Source organism: Grampus griseus (genome assembly GCF_964374135.1).
Source record: "Grampus griseus genome assembly, chromosome: 8".
NCBI lineage: Eukaryota > Metazoa > Chordata > Mammalia > Artiodactyla > Delphinidae > Grampus > Grampus griseus.
This window is the reverse complement of record NC_139002.1, coordinates 58,751,881-58,768,282: the sequence shown is the minus strand read 5'-3', so window position 1 is coordinate 58,768,282 and position 16,402 is coordinate 58,751,881. Positions and strand designations below refer to the sequence as shown.

Here is a 16,402-nt window from a genome sequence, read left to right as displayed (position 1 = left end):
TCACTGTTGTGGACTCTCCCGTTGTGCAGCACAGGCTCCGGACACGCAGGCTCAGTGGCCATGGCTCACGGGCCCAGCCGCTCCGTGGCATGTGGGATCTTCCCGGACCAGGGCATGAACCCATGTCCCCTGCATCGGCAGGCGGACTCTCAACCACTGCGCCACCAGCGAAGCCATATGCTTTTTTATAATTAGAAAGCTATAAAGCTATGTTAATTTTAAAAAGGGGTATCATTTATTGACTATTTAAGCTCTGTGCTAACTGCTTTACACACATTTAGTTCTCAAAACAATACTAATAGGTACTATTCTCAATTTATAGGTATGGAAATCTAGGCTCAAAAAAGGTATGTGCCTTTCTGAAGCCACTAAGCCAGTAAGTGCTGGATCTAGAGCTTGTATTGAGACCTCTCGAGATTCCTTGCTATTTTTATATGACCATACTGTCTCATTAATTATTCAATTTATCTAACGCCAATATTGATAACATAGATAGAGATAGTAATATTGAAAAAGACATTGCTAAAATACAAATTTCTTTTCAATGAAATTTTGTCTAGGCTTTTACTTAAATGTTAAGACATCTTTTGATTTAGGGACTTCCCTGGTGGTCCAGTGGTTAGGACTCCGCACTTCCACTGCAGGGGGCATGTGTTCCATCCCTAGTCAGGCAGGCAGAGAGCTAAGATGCCGAAAGCCGTATGATGCAGCCAAAAACAAAAGAAAAGAAGAGACATCTTTTGATTTAATTTTGTTTTTAGAAAAACAAAAGCCAAACTCTTTCAAGAGTTTAGGAAGGCTTTCAGAGCCTAGCAATGTTGTTTTTAAAAATTACAAATCTTTTTAGAAAGTAATATTAAAATACAGTCTTCAAAATTTACAGTTATTAAATAACTTTAAAGAACTACACTACAGAGAGTTTTTATTTTTTTTGGCTGTGCAGCTTGCAAGATCTTAATTCCCTGACCAGGGACTGAACCCAGGCCCTTGGCAGTGAAAGTGAGGAGTCCTAACCACTGGACCATCAGGGAATTCCCGCTCATTCCAATATATTCTTGGTATATTAGTCTTTAAGTCATCTTAACTGTTTTGTCCTTAGAGAAAGATATGATTTCAGTTCATTTTAAGGTTAGCATAAGGGTATAGAAGGTTCAGACATATATCTGAGCCTGCACGCAGAAGGACAAAGTGAGTAGGGATAGAAAAGCTGATTTTCACAAAAGAAACACAGTCATTATTTTTCAAGTCTGTAACCAAAATATAACCATTTGAAAGAGAGGAAAAGAGATGGTCATGTAGGATGAATGAAAACCACTAACAGAGTAAAATACTAGCATTCCAATCCATTTTCAAGGAAGATAATGTTAGGGTTGTCATGCTAATATCGTATGCCAGGAACAATCTTATTAACCCTCATTCAAGGGATCTGCACTACTTGTTTACTGATAGATAAGAGATGTATTGTGTTAAATATTTGATCCAGCTTAGTCTTTATGAAATTTAATACTACACTGTTAATTATTTTAAGAAAGTTAATTATTATTTGTTCTCAGAAGGACCTCTTCAAGTAAAAAGCATCTGGATCTTTGTACGCTATTACATTCTTAGCACTCATGTTTATACAAGTTCACAGTCCTGTAATTTTGAAATCCAAAACGCTCTGAAAATCATTAAGTTTTTTTTCCTTTTCTTTTTGGTAAGTTTGGAGCTAAAATTTGAATTGAACTAAAGAGAGGTTATTTATAGTTTTTATTTATTTCATTTGATGTGAATATTCAAATGTTTTATTGCAAAGATGCTGTGTTTGATCACTGAGTACTTCCATACACCCTGCTCAGGGTGTTACACAGTATATGACAGATGGATTACCTTTCTAAAACCTGAAAGATTCCAAATTTTGAGACACACTGACTGAAAGCTTTTGATAGGAGATTGTGGATCTTTTATTTTTATTTTTTTTGCCACACTGCACAGTATGTGGAACTTTCCCAACCAGGGATCGAACCCTGTGCCCCTTGCAGTGAAAGTGCGGAGTCTCTACCACTGGACCACCAGGGAAGTCCGAGACCGTGGATCTTTAAGTCACATATTTTGTGGAGAGAAGTGTAGCAGTGTTCCTCATGAGACATAATTTAACTTATTCTGATTTAACTATGCTTGGATAGCAGCACTTTCACTTAGAAGAGAAGTGGCAACTCATCCGGATAACTGGGTTGAGTGTGCCTTGTCTCTCAGGGGAGTAAACTAGAAGACAATTAATGCTGCTTGAGCTTTTGAACATTTCTGGAAAACCTTGGACAACTGAGGAAGAGGATATACAATTACAGTAAGGCTGGGCTGAGGAACTAATGAGAACTCTGAAAAAGGAATACCCTTCTCTTGTCTTGGCTTAGAATATCAAAGGTAAATCTGAAAGGAGAATATGTCCCTGACATGAAAACAAAAGACTACAAAAAAACCTTGTGTCTGGTACTCTCTAGACGTATGTAGAGGCATGACTGGATGGAACAACCTCAGGAGGAGTATACCTTTAGTTTGGTAGCTCTAACAGAGACTTTGCTTTAAGAGCTATAATCACAAGGTATATTAAAAAAAAAAAGTGAACTTCCAGGCTCCTTGCATGTCAGTACGTTACCAAGGCATCTATGGAAAGCTCTGGATTCCTCTCAATGGCTAGAAAAGGCACCAGACTGGGAGAAAGATTTATTATATAGATGGTAAGTTTTCTGTGAAAACTAAGTCCTTTTTGAAAGGCTCTAGAACTTAGGACAGACCCCTTTGAACACTTGACTGTAGGTACTGCTGATTCTAGAAAGTGACACATGTCTATAATCAGGGTCTTCCATTTTTGGATACTGTTGCCAGTATATGTACAAGATGATGGTACCTATTTACCCAACAGGAGGATTTTTCATAAATTCTCTATCACAATGCTTTCATGATGATGAGCCAATGCTATATGCAATATAAGATTCCCATCAACAGAAAGAGCCACTTGTAACAATAAGAATTTTCAGGTAAATTCTCTGCATGATATATTGACTCCATATAGTCTTTTATAGACAAGGGCATTTTTGCTAAATACTTATTTTTAAATAGATGCATAAAATGCCCCACGTAAGTGAAACGTTAATGTGCAAAATCCTAATTGCAGCAAGTGGTCTTCTTAATATAACTGTTAATCTATAGAAGGCAGAATTAAATATCAGAACTAGCAGTTCAAATAACAGGAAAAGATCATATGTTGGAAATTTAATGTCAGCTCTTTTCTTTTAGCATTATACGTGAAGTTCTTATTATTTGCAGTTCAGAGAAGGTAAGAGGAAAAGGTCTTCTCATCCCCACCAGGAAGTTTGAGAGAAACGTTTCCTTAAGTTTTTCCTGCTTGTATAGGTCATACTTATCTAAGTTTTGTGGATGTGCATGTTTCTCGTATTATTTCCCATCCCAGGTTGACCTTGCCCTTTTTCACAGGATGTGAGGAAATGCTCCCTAAGGGTACACATCACTAGTTCTGGTAATGGAAGGGAGACACACTGAGATGTATACAGGGCAGAGAGATGCTGAGCAAGGCAAGTCATGTTCTTATAAGAAGAATAAGAATGGACAGTAATCGTTAGCTATTGGCTACTCTTTATTCCACACAGATTGCCTTTTAGCCTTAAAAACTGCTGAGAGGTTGGTGAGTTATGCCTTGTAGAATAAAATAGGAGAGCAGAAGTCCCAAGGGACTTTCAGTGATAGACTCAGTAAGGGAGTTGAGAACTGGGGGCCATGACTGCAATATTTTATAATCTTGGTAATGTCTTCTATATTTGATATTTTAGTATTTCTTATAGTAATTAGTGGCACAACCTAAAAAAATGAAATATGCCTGTCTTGTGGATAGAAAAAAAAAAAAAAGGCTGTCAACATTTATTTTCTATCTACTATGTGCAAGGCACTGAGTCAAGTTTAATTTTCAAACTCAATAGAGTCATTTCATACAAGGAAGCTGAATCAGAGAGGTTAAATATATATAAATATGTAAATAAAAATAAACACATAACTTTTTTTTTTTATTCCATATATATGTGTTAGCATACGGTATTTGTTTTTCTCTTTCTGACTTACTTCACTCTGTGTGACAGACTCTAGGTCCATCCACTTCACTACAAATAACTCAATTTCATTTCTTTTTATGGCTGAGTAATATTCCATTGTATATATGTGCCACATCTTCTTTATCCATTCATCTGTCGATGGACACTTAGGTTGCTTCCATGTCCTGGCTATTGTAAATAGAGCTGCAATGCACATTGTGGTACATGTCTCTGTTTGAATTATGGTTTTCTCAGGGTATATGCCCAGTAGTGGGATTGCTGGGTCATATGGTAGTTCTATTTTTAGTTTTTTAAGGAACCTCCATACTGTTCTCCATAGAGGCTATATCAATTTACATTCCCACCAACAGTGCAAGAGGGTTCCCTCTTCTCCACACCCGCTCCAGCATTTATTGTTTGTAGATTTTTTGATGATGGCCATTCTATCCGGTATGAGGTGATACCTCACTGTAGTTTTGATTTGCATTTCTCTAATGATTAATGATGTTGAGCATTCTTTCATGTGTTTATGAAGAACCTAGGGGCAGGACGGGAATAAAGACGCAGACCTACTAGAGAATGGACTTGAGGACTCCGGGAGGGGGAAGGGTCAGCTGGGATGAAGTGAGAGAGCGGCATGGACTTATATATACTACCAAATGTAAAATAGATAGCTAGTGGGAAGCAGCCGCGTACCACAGGGAGATCAGCTCGGTGCTTTGTGACCACCTAGAGGGGTGGGATAGGGAGGGTGGGAGGGAGGGAGGGAGGGAGACGCAAGAGGGGAGAGATATGGGGATATATGTATATGTATAGCTGATTCACTTTGTTATAAAGCAGAAACTAACACACCATTGTAAAGCAATTATACTCCAATAAAGATGTAAATAAATAAATAAACACAGCTAGCACACAGCACAGCCAGGATTTGAATCCAAAGCCCATGATTTCTCATTGTACAACACCTGTATGAATCTCTAATACAAGTATGACCCATGTGACAGCTGAATGACTCTTCAACATAGAGAGCCTGATAAATGTAAATTCTCTCATTGGGACTTCCCTGGTGGTCCAGTGGTTAAGACCCTATGCTCCCGATGCAGGGGGCCTGGGTTCCATCCCTGGTCAGGGAACTAGATCCCGCATGCAGCAACTAAGAGCCCTCATGCCACAACTAAAAAAGATCCCACATGCCACAACAAAGACCCAAAGTAGCCAAAAAATAATAATAATAAAATTTTAAAAATTATTTTAAAAAAATTTTAGGCTACATTCCATATCCTTCTCAGAACAATCTTGTATTAAAAACCTTCATTTCAGTGAAGAAAGGTGAACTTTACTATTTCTAGAAAGATTTTTGACTTTCTGGTATCATCTGATACCAGAAGATATAAAGAAGAATAAAGAAAGGATACTTTAGAAATCAGTAACTCTATATGGAAATACAGACATGGAAATATTTCAGTATTAACCATGAGCCAGCTACTAAATTACTACATTAGATGAAACTTGCCACTGATCACTGTCACTTGTAACCATCTTATGGTTAAACTAAGATTCCTAATTTAATTCTATGGCTGCACAGAATAGATAACTGTGACCTTATAAAATCATTTTGGCCAGTTCCTTTTGGTATATCATTCTAAAACATGACTCAAAATAATCATATATTAAAATAAAATGAAAAGGAATTTTGATTTACCAACAGATAAAAAAAGATAAGCCACAAAAAGAAGAAGTGCAATAATTTCAACTCTTAATTAAATTCCAGTGGTAATACTGTGACTGTATGTTTTCAACTGGACATTTTTGACTTTTGCAGGGAAAATACTGGAATTTGAGATGGGTTATATTAAAAAGTTTTTTTAAAAAATGTTAAGATAATATATGAAAACCTTCAGAAGAAAATTAAGTTAAATTTAATCATGGTGGTGACTTTAAAAGTCCTATGGCTTTCCTGAATGCATCTTACCTAAATCTAGATCAAATATTTATTGACTACTCATCTCTATATAAGGCAAGGGTATATACAAATTATACACAATAGATATCTATTCAGTGAAAAATGAAGGTGTTAAATCCATAAGGAGTTCAAAGTTCCTAATATAAATTATAAAATCCAAAATAAAATTAAGGAACACTACTGTCCCGCAGGGGGAATCCATCTGCAATTATCATATCACTGTCCTACTTGAAAACATTCCATAGTTCTCCATATACTACCATATGTAAAACTCATACACAAAATCTGGTTGCAACCTACATTTATGGTGTTGTTCAACACCTTCACCATACCAAACCTCCTTGCTATTTCAACAGGTGATGCACTTTCAAGCTTTTCTGGCTCCAACACTTATTAGCTGAGTGATCTTGAGCAAATTTCTTAACTATAGTTTCCTCGACTATAAAATGAGGATTAAAAAGAGAACCTAAAATATAGGATTGTTGAGAGGACTAAATGAGTTAATACAGGCAATGCAATTAGAAAAATATCTAGCATGAAACAAATCTTCAGTGAATTTCACCTATTATTTTCAATTGTTATTTTCACTTCCTGGCATGTTGTTTTTCAATCACTGCAAAGTAAATTTCAATTCATCTTCAAGATCTAATCCATACTAAGAAGACAAACAATCTGATAAAAAAAGACAAAAGATATGAATAGACATTTTACCAAAGTAAATATATGAATCACTAATAAGCTCATTAGAAGATACTCAACATCATCAGTCATTAGGTTAATGCAAATCAAAACCACAATGAGATACTATTTCACATCCTCTAGGATGGCTATAAGCAAAGAGATAGAGACAATAACAAATGGAAGTGAAGATGTGGAGAAACAAGAACCCATATACAATGGTAGTAGAAACACAAAATGGTAGCCACTTTGTAATAGTTTGTCAATTTCTTAAAAAGTGAAACAAATTTACCATAAGACTCAGCAACTCAAGAGTATTGAAAACATATTCATACAAAGACTTGTACACAAATGTTAATATCGGCATTACTGATAATAGCCAAAAGTGGGTAACAACCTAAATGTCTATCACTGATGAACAGATAAACAAAATGTGGTATATTCATAACACTATTCAGTAATTAAAAAGGTACAAACTACTGATACATTCTAAGACATAGATGAACCTCAAAAACACTCTAGGTGAAAGAAGCAAGACATAAGAGACCACATATTGTATGATTCAATTTACACGAAATTTCTAGAAAACGGAAACCTATAGAGAAAGAAAATAGACTAGAGGTTGCCTGGGCAGGGGATGGGAATAGGGATTAACAGTAAACGGACATGAGGGATCTTACTGGGGTCATGAAAATGTTCTAAAACTTACTTGTGATGATGGTTGTACAATTTGGTCAATTTACTAAAAATCAGTGAATAATATACTTGAAATGGGTGAATTATATGATATGTAAATATGCCTCAAAAAATTTGTAAAAAGATTATACTACATCAGGGCTTCCCTGGTGGCGCAGTGGTTGAGAGTCCCCCTGCCGATGCAGGGGACACGGGTTCGTGCCCCGGTCCGGGAAGATCCCACATGCCGCAGAGCGGCTGGGCCCGTGAGCCATGGCCGCTGAGCCTGCGCGTCTGGAGCCTGTGCTCCGCAACGGGAGAGGCCACAACAGTGAGAGGCCTGCATACCGCAAAAAAAAAAATTATACTACATCAGGATGCATTAACTGTATCCATCAATGGACAGCAGGAGCACTCTAACATATACAGCACTTGCCTCATTATATTTTACTTATTTGTGTACATGTCAGTGAGCTCATCTAATCCAGGCTCTTAACATGTAATAGCTATCCTCAGCCTCTATCTGAATGACTGGCACTCAGATGCAGTAGGGACTCAGTGTCTGTTGAATTAAAATATGCTCCAAAATAGGATAGTAACAATAGCAATTTCAGAAATACGACAGAAGATAGTGGCAATTAGTGCTTCCTACATGCCCTGCATTTCCCCGGCAGGAGGAGTAAGTTAATGGGGCACTGACTGGCACTCTCCGTGACAGGCTTTTCCAAGAGGAAACCAGAAAAGCAAGTAAACAATGGTTCCATTCTCATATGAAAGAACAGTACTAGTCCATACTGAGTAAAAACAATTATTTGGGATTTTACTCTTTGTGAGCAGTAAGAATACTTAATCTACAACAAAACAAAAAGTACATACAACAAATTTTACAGGTAAAAACATTTTCAAAATGATTATTCTAAAGACTTTTTCAGTGGTTGACAATCTGGGATGATTTTTACAAATGTGTGAGCATTTATCTTTTTCCATTATGAAAAAATTAACTGCTCCCCAAGTGCTGAACATTTCTTCTTAGAAAACAGAGTAGCATGTGGAAAGAACATTAAACTGCAATCAAGACATTAATGTGTCATTAATTCACTGTATGACTCTGGACAAGTCTCTCTTCCTTTCTAGGCTTCAGTTTCCTCTTTAACAAAGGCAAGTTAGCTCTAAGGTTCTTTCCAGCACTCCTGCTGAGGAAAACTAAGGTGCTTCAGACAAGATGACAAATGAAAAGCTCAATCTTTTCACTATAAAGAGGAAAAGAAATCCCTAATTTATAAGGGAAAAAAGGAAAGCCCCAGCTTATGCATTCAGTAGCCCCTTACACATATATTTATAACTTTCATTCCAATACCAGGTCCCACCCTTCATCAGCATGCAAACCCACACACCCCATCCCTCCCACCCTTGACCCACACCCCCATATACCTCAGCTATGGTCATTCTCAGAGCACTGACAGGGGAGAGCTCAATATCCACCAGCTGGGCAGCTTTTAAACTCTGCCCAGTACAGATTGCACAAGGACAGAAAACAGCATAGAGTTAGAATTTTAAGGCAAACAGGGACACAAAGCTAAGAACATTTAGCACAGTGTTCAGAAACAATGAAGGATTTCAGGTTGTCATTGGGCTTTGGATGAGTGAGATGAGAGTCACTATTATTCTGATTTTCCTGAGGAAAATGGGCAAAGATAAAATAATCTCAAATTAGTCACAATTTTAAGTCAAGCTTGGCAAACTTGTCCATACCCTGTATCCTCAGGACAATGTCTCCGAGTCATTCAGCAAAAGCTGGTCGATAAAAAAACGCGCTACTATAAAGGGCAAGGGTTAATAAATCTAGAGGGAAATGCTGATTTCCTACATTTCTTTATATAGCCACTAACAGGGCTACTTAAAATTTAGTAGGAAAAGTAATGAAGATATCTCCAGCAAAGGTTTCTATTAAACTGATACCATTAAACTCTGATACCATAAACTCCCCTGGTTTTGATTCTAGGTTTACCAACAGACTTTACCAATACAACTTGACTTCCCTCTTGGTTTGCCTGCATTGAGAGAATGTGCTAGATATGCCAACATGTGCTTTCTCAACTTGTAGAAGTTAAATACCTTTCAAAAAATGTCATTAAATTAGTATTCTGGTTCTTTTTCTTTAATTAAAAAATGGCTATCATTTTTCATAGATTAAACTCAAGGATAAAAATGTATGATTAATGATTGTTTTTTAAACACTGCCAATTTGGCATTTGTGTTAATACTTTAACATTCTAAGAAATCTGAAAGGAATTATAAAGGGTCTATAATTTTTAATAAAACCAGTAAAAATATTTGTATGCATATATTCATTATTCTATTTATTAATTCTATTCTGGTTAAAACTTAACCACTGGTTTCTTTGGAAGGGTATGCATGTGAAGAATTTCATGAATAGAAAGTATGTAATTTACATTTGAATTGAAAAAAATTTATTGAGTATTTTTTTCTTTTTCCCTCAGTTCAGTTTTCAGATTTCCAGTAACTTGTTTTATGATTTAACCCTATTAAGCAGAAAGTTGTTAGCATAAAGATACTGGGCGTGTTAGTCACATTTTAGAAAGAAGAAATGTCACAGTTTCTCTGCATCCTCACAGTTTTGTTATAATATTGAGATACACTCAGTTTTTGTCTGTCTATTCCAAGGATCGTAGTTATTTAAGAACAAACATAGCTTAAAGACAAATGAAATGAAAATCTGGAATTCCCTTACAGTATCACTGTCACAAGGCTGGAACTGGAAGGGCTGGGGTTTGTGAAATACAGCATTCTCTTGTAAGAACAGCTGAAGATTATAGTCTCGTACCACCTAAAGAGAAAATAAAATATCTTTAAGTCTTTAATAAGGTTAAAATGTTCAATAATTGTGTTTTAAAGTTTAAGCTTTATTCTGCTGTTTTCCAAAAATGAGCAATCATCCAGTACTACGTGGTCAAAAAGAAATTATAATTACAATTTTTTTTTTCATTTTAGATAATAGTTGTTATCCTTGTGCCCCATTTTCTCAAGAATCTAAGCATGGAAAGTACTAGTTTAGAAACTAGCCCAGATTTGGGGACTAGACAATATGCACTACTTTAAGACTACAAAAAGATGGCTATTACACAAAATGTTATTCTTTTGAACATGGGGTGGGGGTGTGGGGGTGTGGGGTGTGGGGAGGTGGGGGGGTGTCGGGGGTGGGGGGTACAAATAGGGAAGCACATTAGTTTGTCAGGTCTCTCCCAGTTCTAAAGTTTTGTAGGCCTCTTGAAGTTTGCTTTATGGAGATTGCCATCTACTAGGAAACTGCCAAATAACCTTATACATAACACAAAATAGTATTTTTCCAGTACTTCTTGCCACCTTTTAAGGAGGCTGTATTCTAATTACCATCTTAAAGCATACCAAGAAGACAGACTAGAAAGTAATTTATAAAGAAGGGGAATTCTAATACACATAAAGTAACAAAACAAATAGCACAGAAACACAGTCATCTAAAAAGAATTCATTGTATTATATACTCTGGGAAAGAGTGGAAATCAGCAACATGTGATTGTGCAGAAACCCATTTTCTATTTTGCTACACTGCTTACCCTTAACTCTTCATTCATTTGTAGTATATTACAGCTCATTAGCACCTCTGCCAGAGGATGGGCAGAAGAAAGAAAAGTTTAAAGCAGCTCTGTGGCTATACTTTAGTAGTCCTGGGAAAAGAATTCATTCAGGAGATGGAGAAAGTAGGAGGTATATTCTGCATTTTACTTACCAGCACAACCCAATTCTCTATTGCTCCTCTGCACCCCCCACCCCCATTCAACAACCATTTACTGAGAGAGCTTACCAGGCCTAATGTTAAATGCAGCAGAGAGGGGGAATACACAGAGGAATAAATATGAATAAACAAAGTTAATATCTTCGAGGAATTTATAATCTAGAAACTGGGAGAACTAAACAGATTACACAATTAAAATACCTTATCAAAGTATGTAGAACGTACTAGGAGAGCACAAAAGATGGTGCTATTTAATACAGACTGAAGGGGTGGGATGGAGGAAGGAGTGGTTGACAAAATATGGTCATGAAAGGCTGGCTGAATAAGCATATTCTCAAAGGGAAATGTGTTTTTTTCTTTTCCTGGATTCCAGTTTTAAGCTAGAGTAGCTGTGAAAGCTCTTTTTTATTCTTTTTAAAATTATTTATTTATTTATTTTACTATTGGTTGGTTGGTTGGTTGGTTGTGTTGTTTCTTCCTTGCTGCGCGCGGACTTTCTCTAGTTGTGGAGAGTGGAGTCTACTCTTCGTTGCGGTGTGTGGGCTTCTCATTGAGGTAGTTTCTCTTGCTGCGGAGCATGGGCTCTAGGCCCGCAGGCTTCAGTAGTTGCAGCACGTGGGCTCTAGGGTGCGTGGGCTTCAGTAGTTGTAGCTTAGTTGCTCCACAGCATGTGGGATCTTCCAGGACCAGGGATCGAACACAGGACTGCACCACCAGGGAAGTCCCCTGTGAAAGCTCTTGACACAGCCCTGAGACACAGCCTCACTAGTCACCATGCAGAAAAAAGCTAAGAGGATCATCCTTCTAGTTGCTAAACCTATCCTCTCAAGCACCACAAACCAAACTTCCTTTTCTTTCTTTCTTTCCTCTTTTTCTTTCTTTCAAGGGGGAAGTATCAACCTTTTTAAATTTTTAATTTTTTGTTACGGAACATTTCAAAGTAGAGAGAACAGAATAATGTATCCCCATGTACCTACCACCCAACTTCCAAAAACACAAATTCTTGTTTCATCTATAAACCTACCTGCTCCTCCCCCACCCCAATTATATTGAAGCACATCCTAGATATATCATTTCATCTATAAATATTTCAGTGTAATGTCTAAAAGACAAAGACTTTAAAAAATATATCCATATTAAAATTTACAAAAAGTATTATACAACAACCAGTAAATGTTCAAATTTCTGTTCCATATTTTAAAAAGTTTTACAAATCGGGATCACAGTAAGGTTCCCACAGTGCAAATGGATGATGTTGCTTAGGTTTGTTTTCATATATAGGTTTCTTCCTCCATCTCCCTTACCCCCAACCCCCTGCAATTTGTTTGTTGAAGAAACTGAGTTTTTGTTTTGTAGAGTTTCCCAGTCTGAGTTTTGTTGACTCCATCCTCGCAGTATTCTGTTTCTTGTGTGTCCTGTAAGTTGATGCTTCTTTGCGTTTAGGTTTTTGTTTTATTTTTTGACAAGGTGGTGTTTACTTCTATGAAGAGGCTTGCCTCTGACTCGTCTCTTTTTGATATTAACAGTTCTAGTGGGCTGAATGAATGGTGGCCCCCCAAAAGAGATGTCCACGTCCTAATCCCTGGAACTTGTGAATGTTACCTCATTTGGAAAAAGGCCCTTTGCAGATGTAATTGTTAAGGATTTTGAGATTAGGAAGTCATTCTGGATTCTGTGGTTGGGCCCTTAATCTAATGATGTGATGTCATTATAAAAGGCAAACAGAAGAAAACACAGACAGAAGAGGAGCCAATGAGACCAGAGGCAGAGATTGGAGTAATGTGACCACAAACCAAAAAATGTCTCAAGCTATGAGAAGCTGGAAGAGGTAAGAAACTGATTATCCTGGGAAGCCTTTGGAGGGAGTGCAGCCTTGCTGACACTTTCATTTCTGACTTTTGGCCTCCAGAACTCAGAGGGAATAAAGTTCGGTCATTTTACGCCATCCAGTTTATGGTAATTTGTACAGCAGCCTAGGAAACTAATCGAACAGACCTATGATGATAAATGCCTAAACATATTAGGGGTTACAAAAACTAGAGATTTTTCTATTTTTTCTATCACTTTTTCAAGGAATTCTATCATTCCTTTTTCATTCATTAGCTGGAATACTTCCATAAGAAAAACTTTCCAAGTCAATTATTTAGTTACCTTGAGGTACATTTTGTATAAGGCAGGATAAACATTTCCTCTTCCCTTTATTATCTAGTTTTCAAATTGAGCTGTTTCCCTAGCAACCTCCAAAGAATGACCAATTATAGCTTTAGTAAATTATTATTATGAAGTCATGGATTTTAAAATATTTGATGTGTTTTAATCTACTGTTGTTATTATCATTATTGATGCTAAAATTAACCCATCTTTGGCTAGCAAGATCACATCCTGAGTCCCTTTGAGATGGGACTAGTAGTTTTTGATAGTTTTGACAGTTTCCTTGCTTTCCATTATGACAAATTATGTAACATTTACCTTAAATATTTCATGTCCCAGATCTAGAATCAGTGCTATTTTCCCAAGAAGCACTGTTTTTATTTATTTACTTTTATTATTATTTTTTTTAAGTGAGTAGGAGAAAGTACATAGAAAACAAGATCTGTACACTAGAGGTACTGGGTTAGTTACTGGTCTTCTGTCTCGAACAATTCATTTTGAAAGGAAGTTGCAAAGAGATCCTGTGCACCTCCCAATGTCGGTGTCTTGCATAAATATAGTACATATCAAAACCAGGAAATCGACACTGGTACAAAGCATAAAGCTTATTTAGATTTCACCAGTTATATATGCACTCATTTTGGGGTGGTGTATGTGTAGAGGTCTATACAATTTTATCATATGTATAACTTCATGTAACCACTATCACAATCAAGATACTTAACTGAACCATCACCACATGACTCCCTTGTGCTACTCCATAATAGCTCCCTCTACTTCCCTCATCCCTAATTCCTGGCAATTGCTAATCTGTTCTCTATTTCTATAAATATGTTATTTCACAAATGTTACATAATGGAATCATGCACCATATATCTTTTCTTTTTTGGCCATGTGGCACGGCATGAGGGATCTTAGTTCCCTGACCAGGGATTGAACCCATGCCCCCTGCAGTGGAAGCACCGAGTCTTAACCACTGGAACACCAGGGAAGTCCCACCATATATCTTTTTGAGATTTCCATTTTCACTCAGCATAATTTCCTATAAGTTCACCCAATTTGTTGCATGTATCAACAGTTCACTCCTTTTTATTGCTGAGTAGTATTCCATAGTATGGAAGTACCACCATGTGTTTGATCCCTCACTCACTGAAGGTCATTTAAGCAGTTTCCAGTTTTTGGCTATTATGAATAAAGCATTTGTGTCCAAGTTTCTGTGTGAAAATAAATTTTCATTTTCTCTGGGATATATGTCCAATCTCTCTCTCTGTAAAGCTGTTACTGAAGTATAAGTGACATACAATAAACTGTACATATTTAAAGTGTATACTTTGATAAGTCTTAACTTACCTATACACCTGTAAAAATATCACCACAATCAAGATAATGAACTTATCCCTCACTCTCAAAAGTTTCCTCATCCCCTTTGTAATCTTTCCCTCCAGTCCCTTCCTGCTCCCCTCTGTCATTCCTTGTGACAACTGAGGTCAGGCCTTAAATCTCATTACTGATGTATCCTTCAGCAACTAGCACAGTGACTCTGTCTAAAGTAGCATTCAATAAACAGTTGTTAACGAACACCTCTGTATCCATCACTGAGATTAAATAAAACATTACTATTACTGTCAAAATCTATATAACCTCTCCTTATTGCATTCCCACGTTCCTTCGAAAGGAATGTTCCTCAACCTGTTTTTTTTTTTTTAAATGTTTTTTAAGTGTTATCACTCCCACTCCCCAATCCAGGGACCCTTTTAAGACATTTTTTCCCTAATCTCCCTCTTTGATTAAATTTTAATACCACAAATATACTGTATATATGTTTATGTATTATGGAATGCTGTAATATCTAAGATTTTTTTGCAAACCACCCCTCAAAATCCAGAAGCAATTTTTACTCCCCTGGGGAATATCTGCCCCTCTGCAAATGCATGCTGCTCTAGATGTAACCACTCTACTGAATTTTACCAAGCTCCTCTTTTCTTTTTTCCTTTTAATAGTGTTACTACATATGATGTATCTCAAAATGATACTGTTTTCTTGGATATTTTTGAACACTGCATAAATGGCATTTTAGTGTGTGTATTCTTTTGCAAGTTGCTTTTTTTTTTAAAATTGAAGTACAGCTAATTTACAATGTTGTGTTAATTTCAAGTGTAAAGCAAAGTGATTTAGCCATACACACACATGCACAAACACACACATATTCTTTTTCAGATTCTTTTCCATTATAGGTTACTACAAATACTGAGTATAGTTCCCTGTGCTATACTGTAGGTCCTTGTTGGGCAATTTGCTTTTTGCTCAATATTACCTTTGTGAATCTCATCCATATTAATGCATGTGCCTACAGAGCTTCCTTTTTTTTTTTTTTGCAGTACGTGGGCCTCTCACTGTTGTGGCCTCTCCCGTTGTGGAGCACAGGTTCCAGACATGCAGGCTCAGCGGCCATGGCTCACTGGCCCAGCCGCTCCGCGGCATGTGGGATCTTCCCGGACCAGGGCACGAACCCGTGTTCCCTGCATCGGCAGGTGGACTCTCAACCACTGCGCCACCAGGGAAGCTCCAGAACTTCCATTTTTATTGCTATCTTGTATTCCATTATTCATCTTACTGTCAGTGGACAGCTGGGTTATTTCTAGCTTTTTCTAGTCTTATAAAGGAAGTTGCTATGAACATTCTTTCAAAAGTCTCCTGGTACCCATGTGCCAGAGTTTCTCTAGGTTATATTCCAAGCAGTAGAACTGCTGGGTCATAAGCTAAGTGCATCTTTAAATTGACTAGATAATGTCAAATGTTTTTATATTGGATGTATCAATCTGTACCCTTCGGGGCAGTGTAAGAGTTTCTGTTAATCCATATTCTCACCAACAGTCATTCCTGTCTGTTTTTGTCAATCTCATAAGTATAGAATAGAATCTCACGGTGATTTGAATTTCCATTTCTTTGATTAATAGTGAGTATAAGCGTCTGTATTAGTTTCCTAGGGCTGCCATAACAAAGTATCACAGATGAGGTGGCTTAAACAACATAAACTTGTTTCCTCAGAGTTCTGGAGGC

At 37.0% G+C, this 16,402-nt stretch overlaps 1 protein-coding gene across 2 annotated transcripts in view; it reads right to left on the bottom strand.

The window, feature by feature from the left end:
• Positions 1 to 16,402, bottom strand: part of FCHSD2 (FCH and double SH3 domains 2) — a 291,907-nt gene that overhangs the window by 58,032 nt on the left and 217,473 nt on the right. Inside the window, exons 10-11 of one of the 2 annotated variants that reach the window (XM_082659936.1) lie at positions 10,151 to 10,246; positions 8,830 to 8,901 (exon numbers count right to left, since the gene is read on the bottom strand). In XM_082659936.1, coding sequence (XP_082516062.1) covers positions 8,830 to 8,901; positions 10,151 to 10,246 — 168 coding nt within the window. The remainder of the gene's footprint in view (positions 1 to 8,829; positions 8,902 to 10,150; positions 10,247 to 16,402) is intronic. The other variant, XM_082659937.1, reaches the window with a different exon arrangement.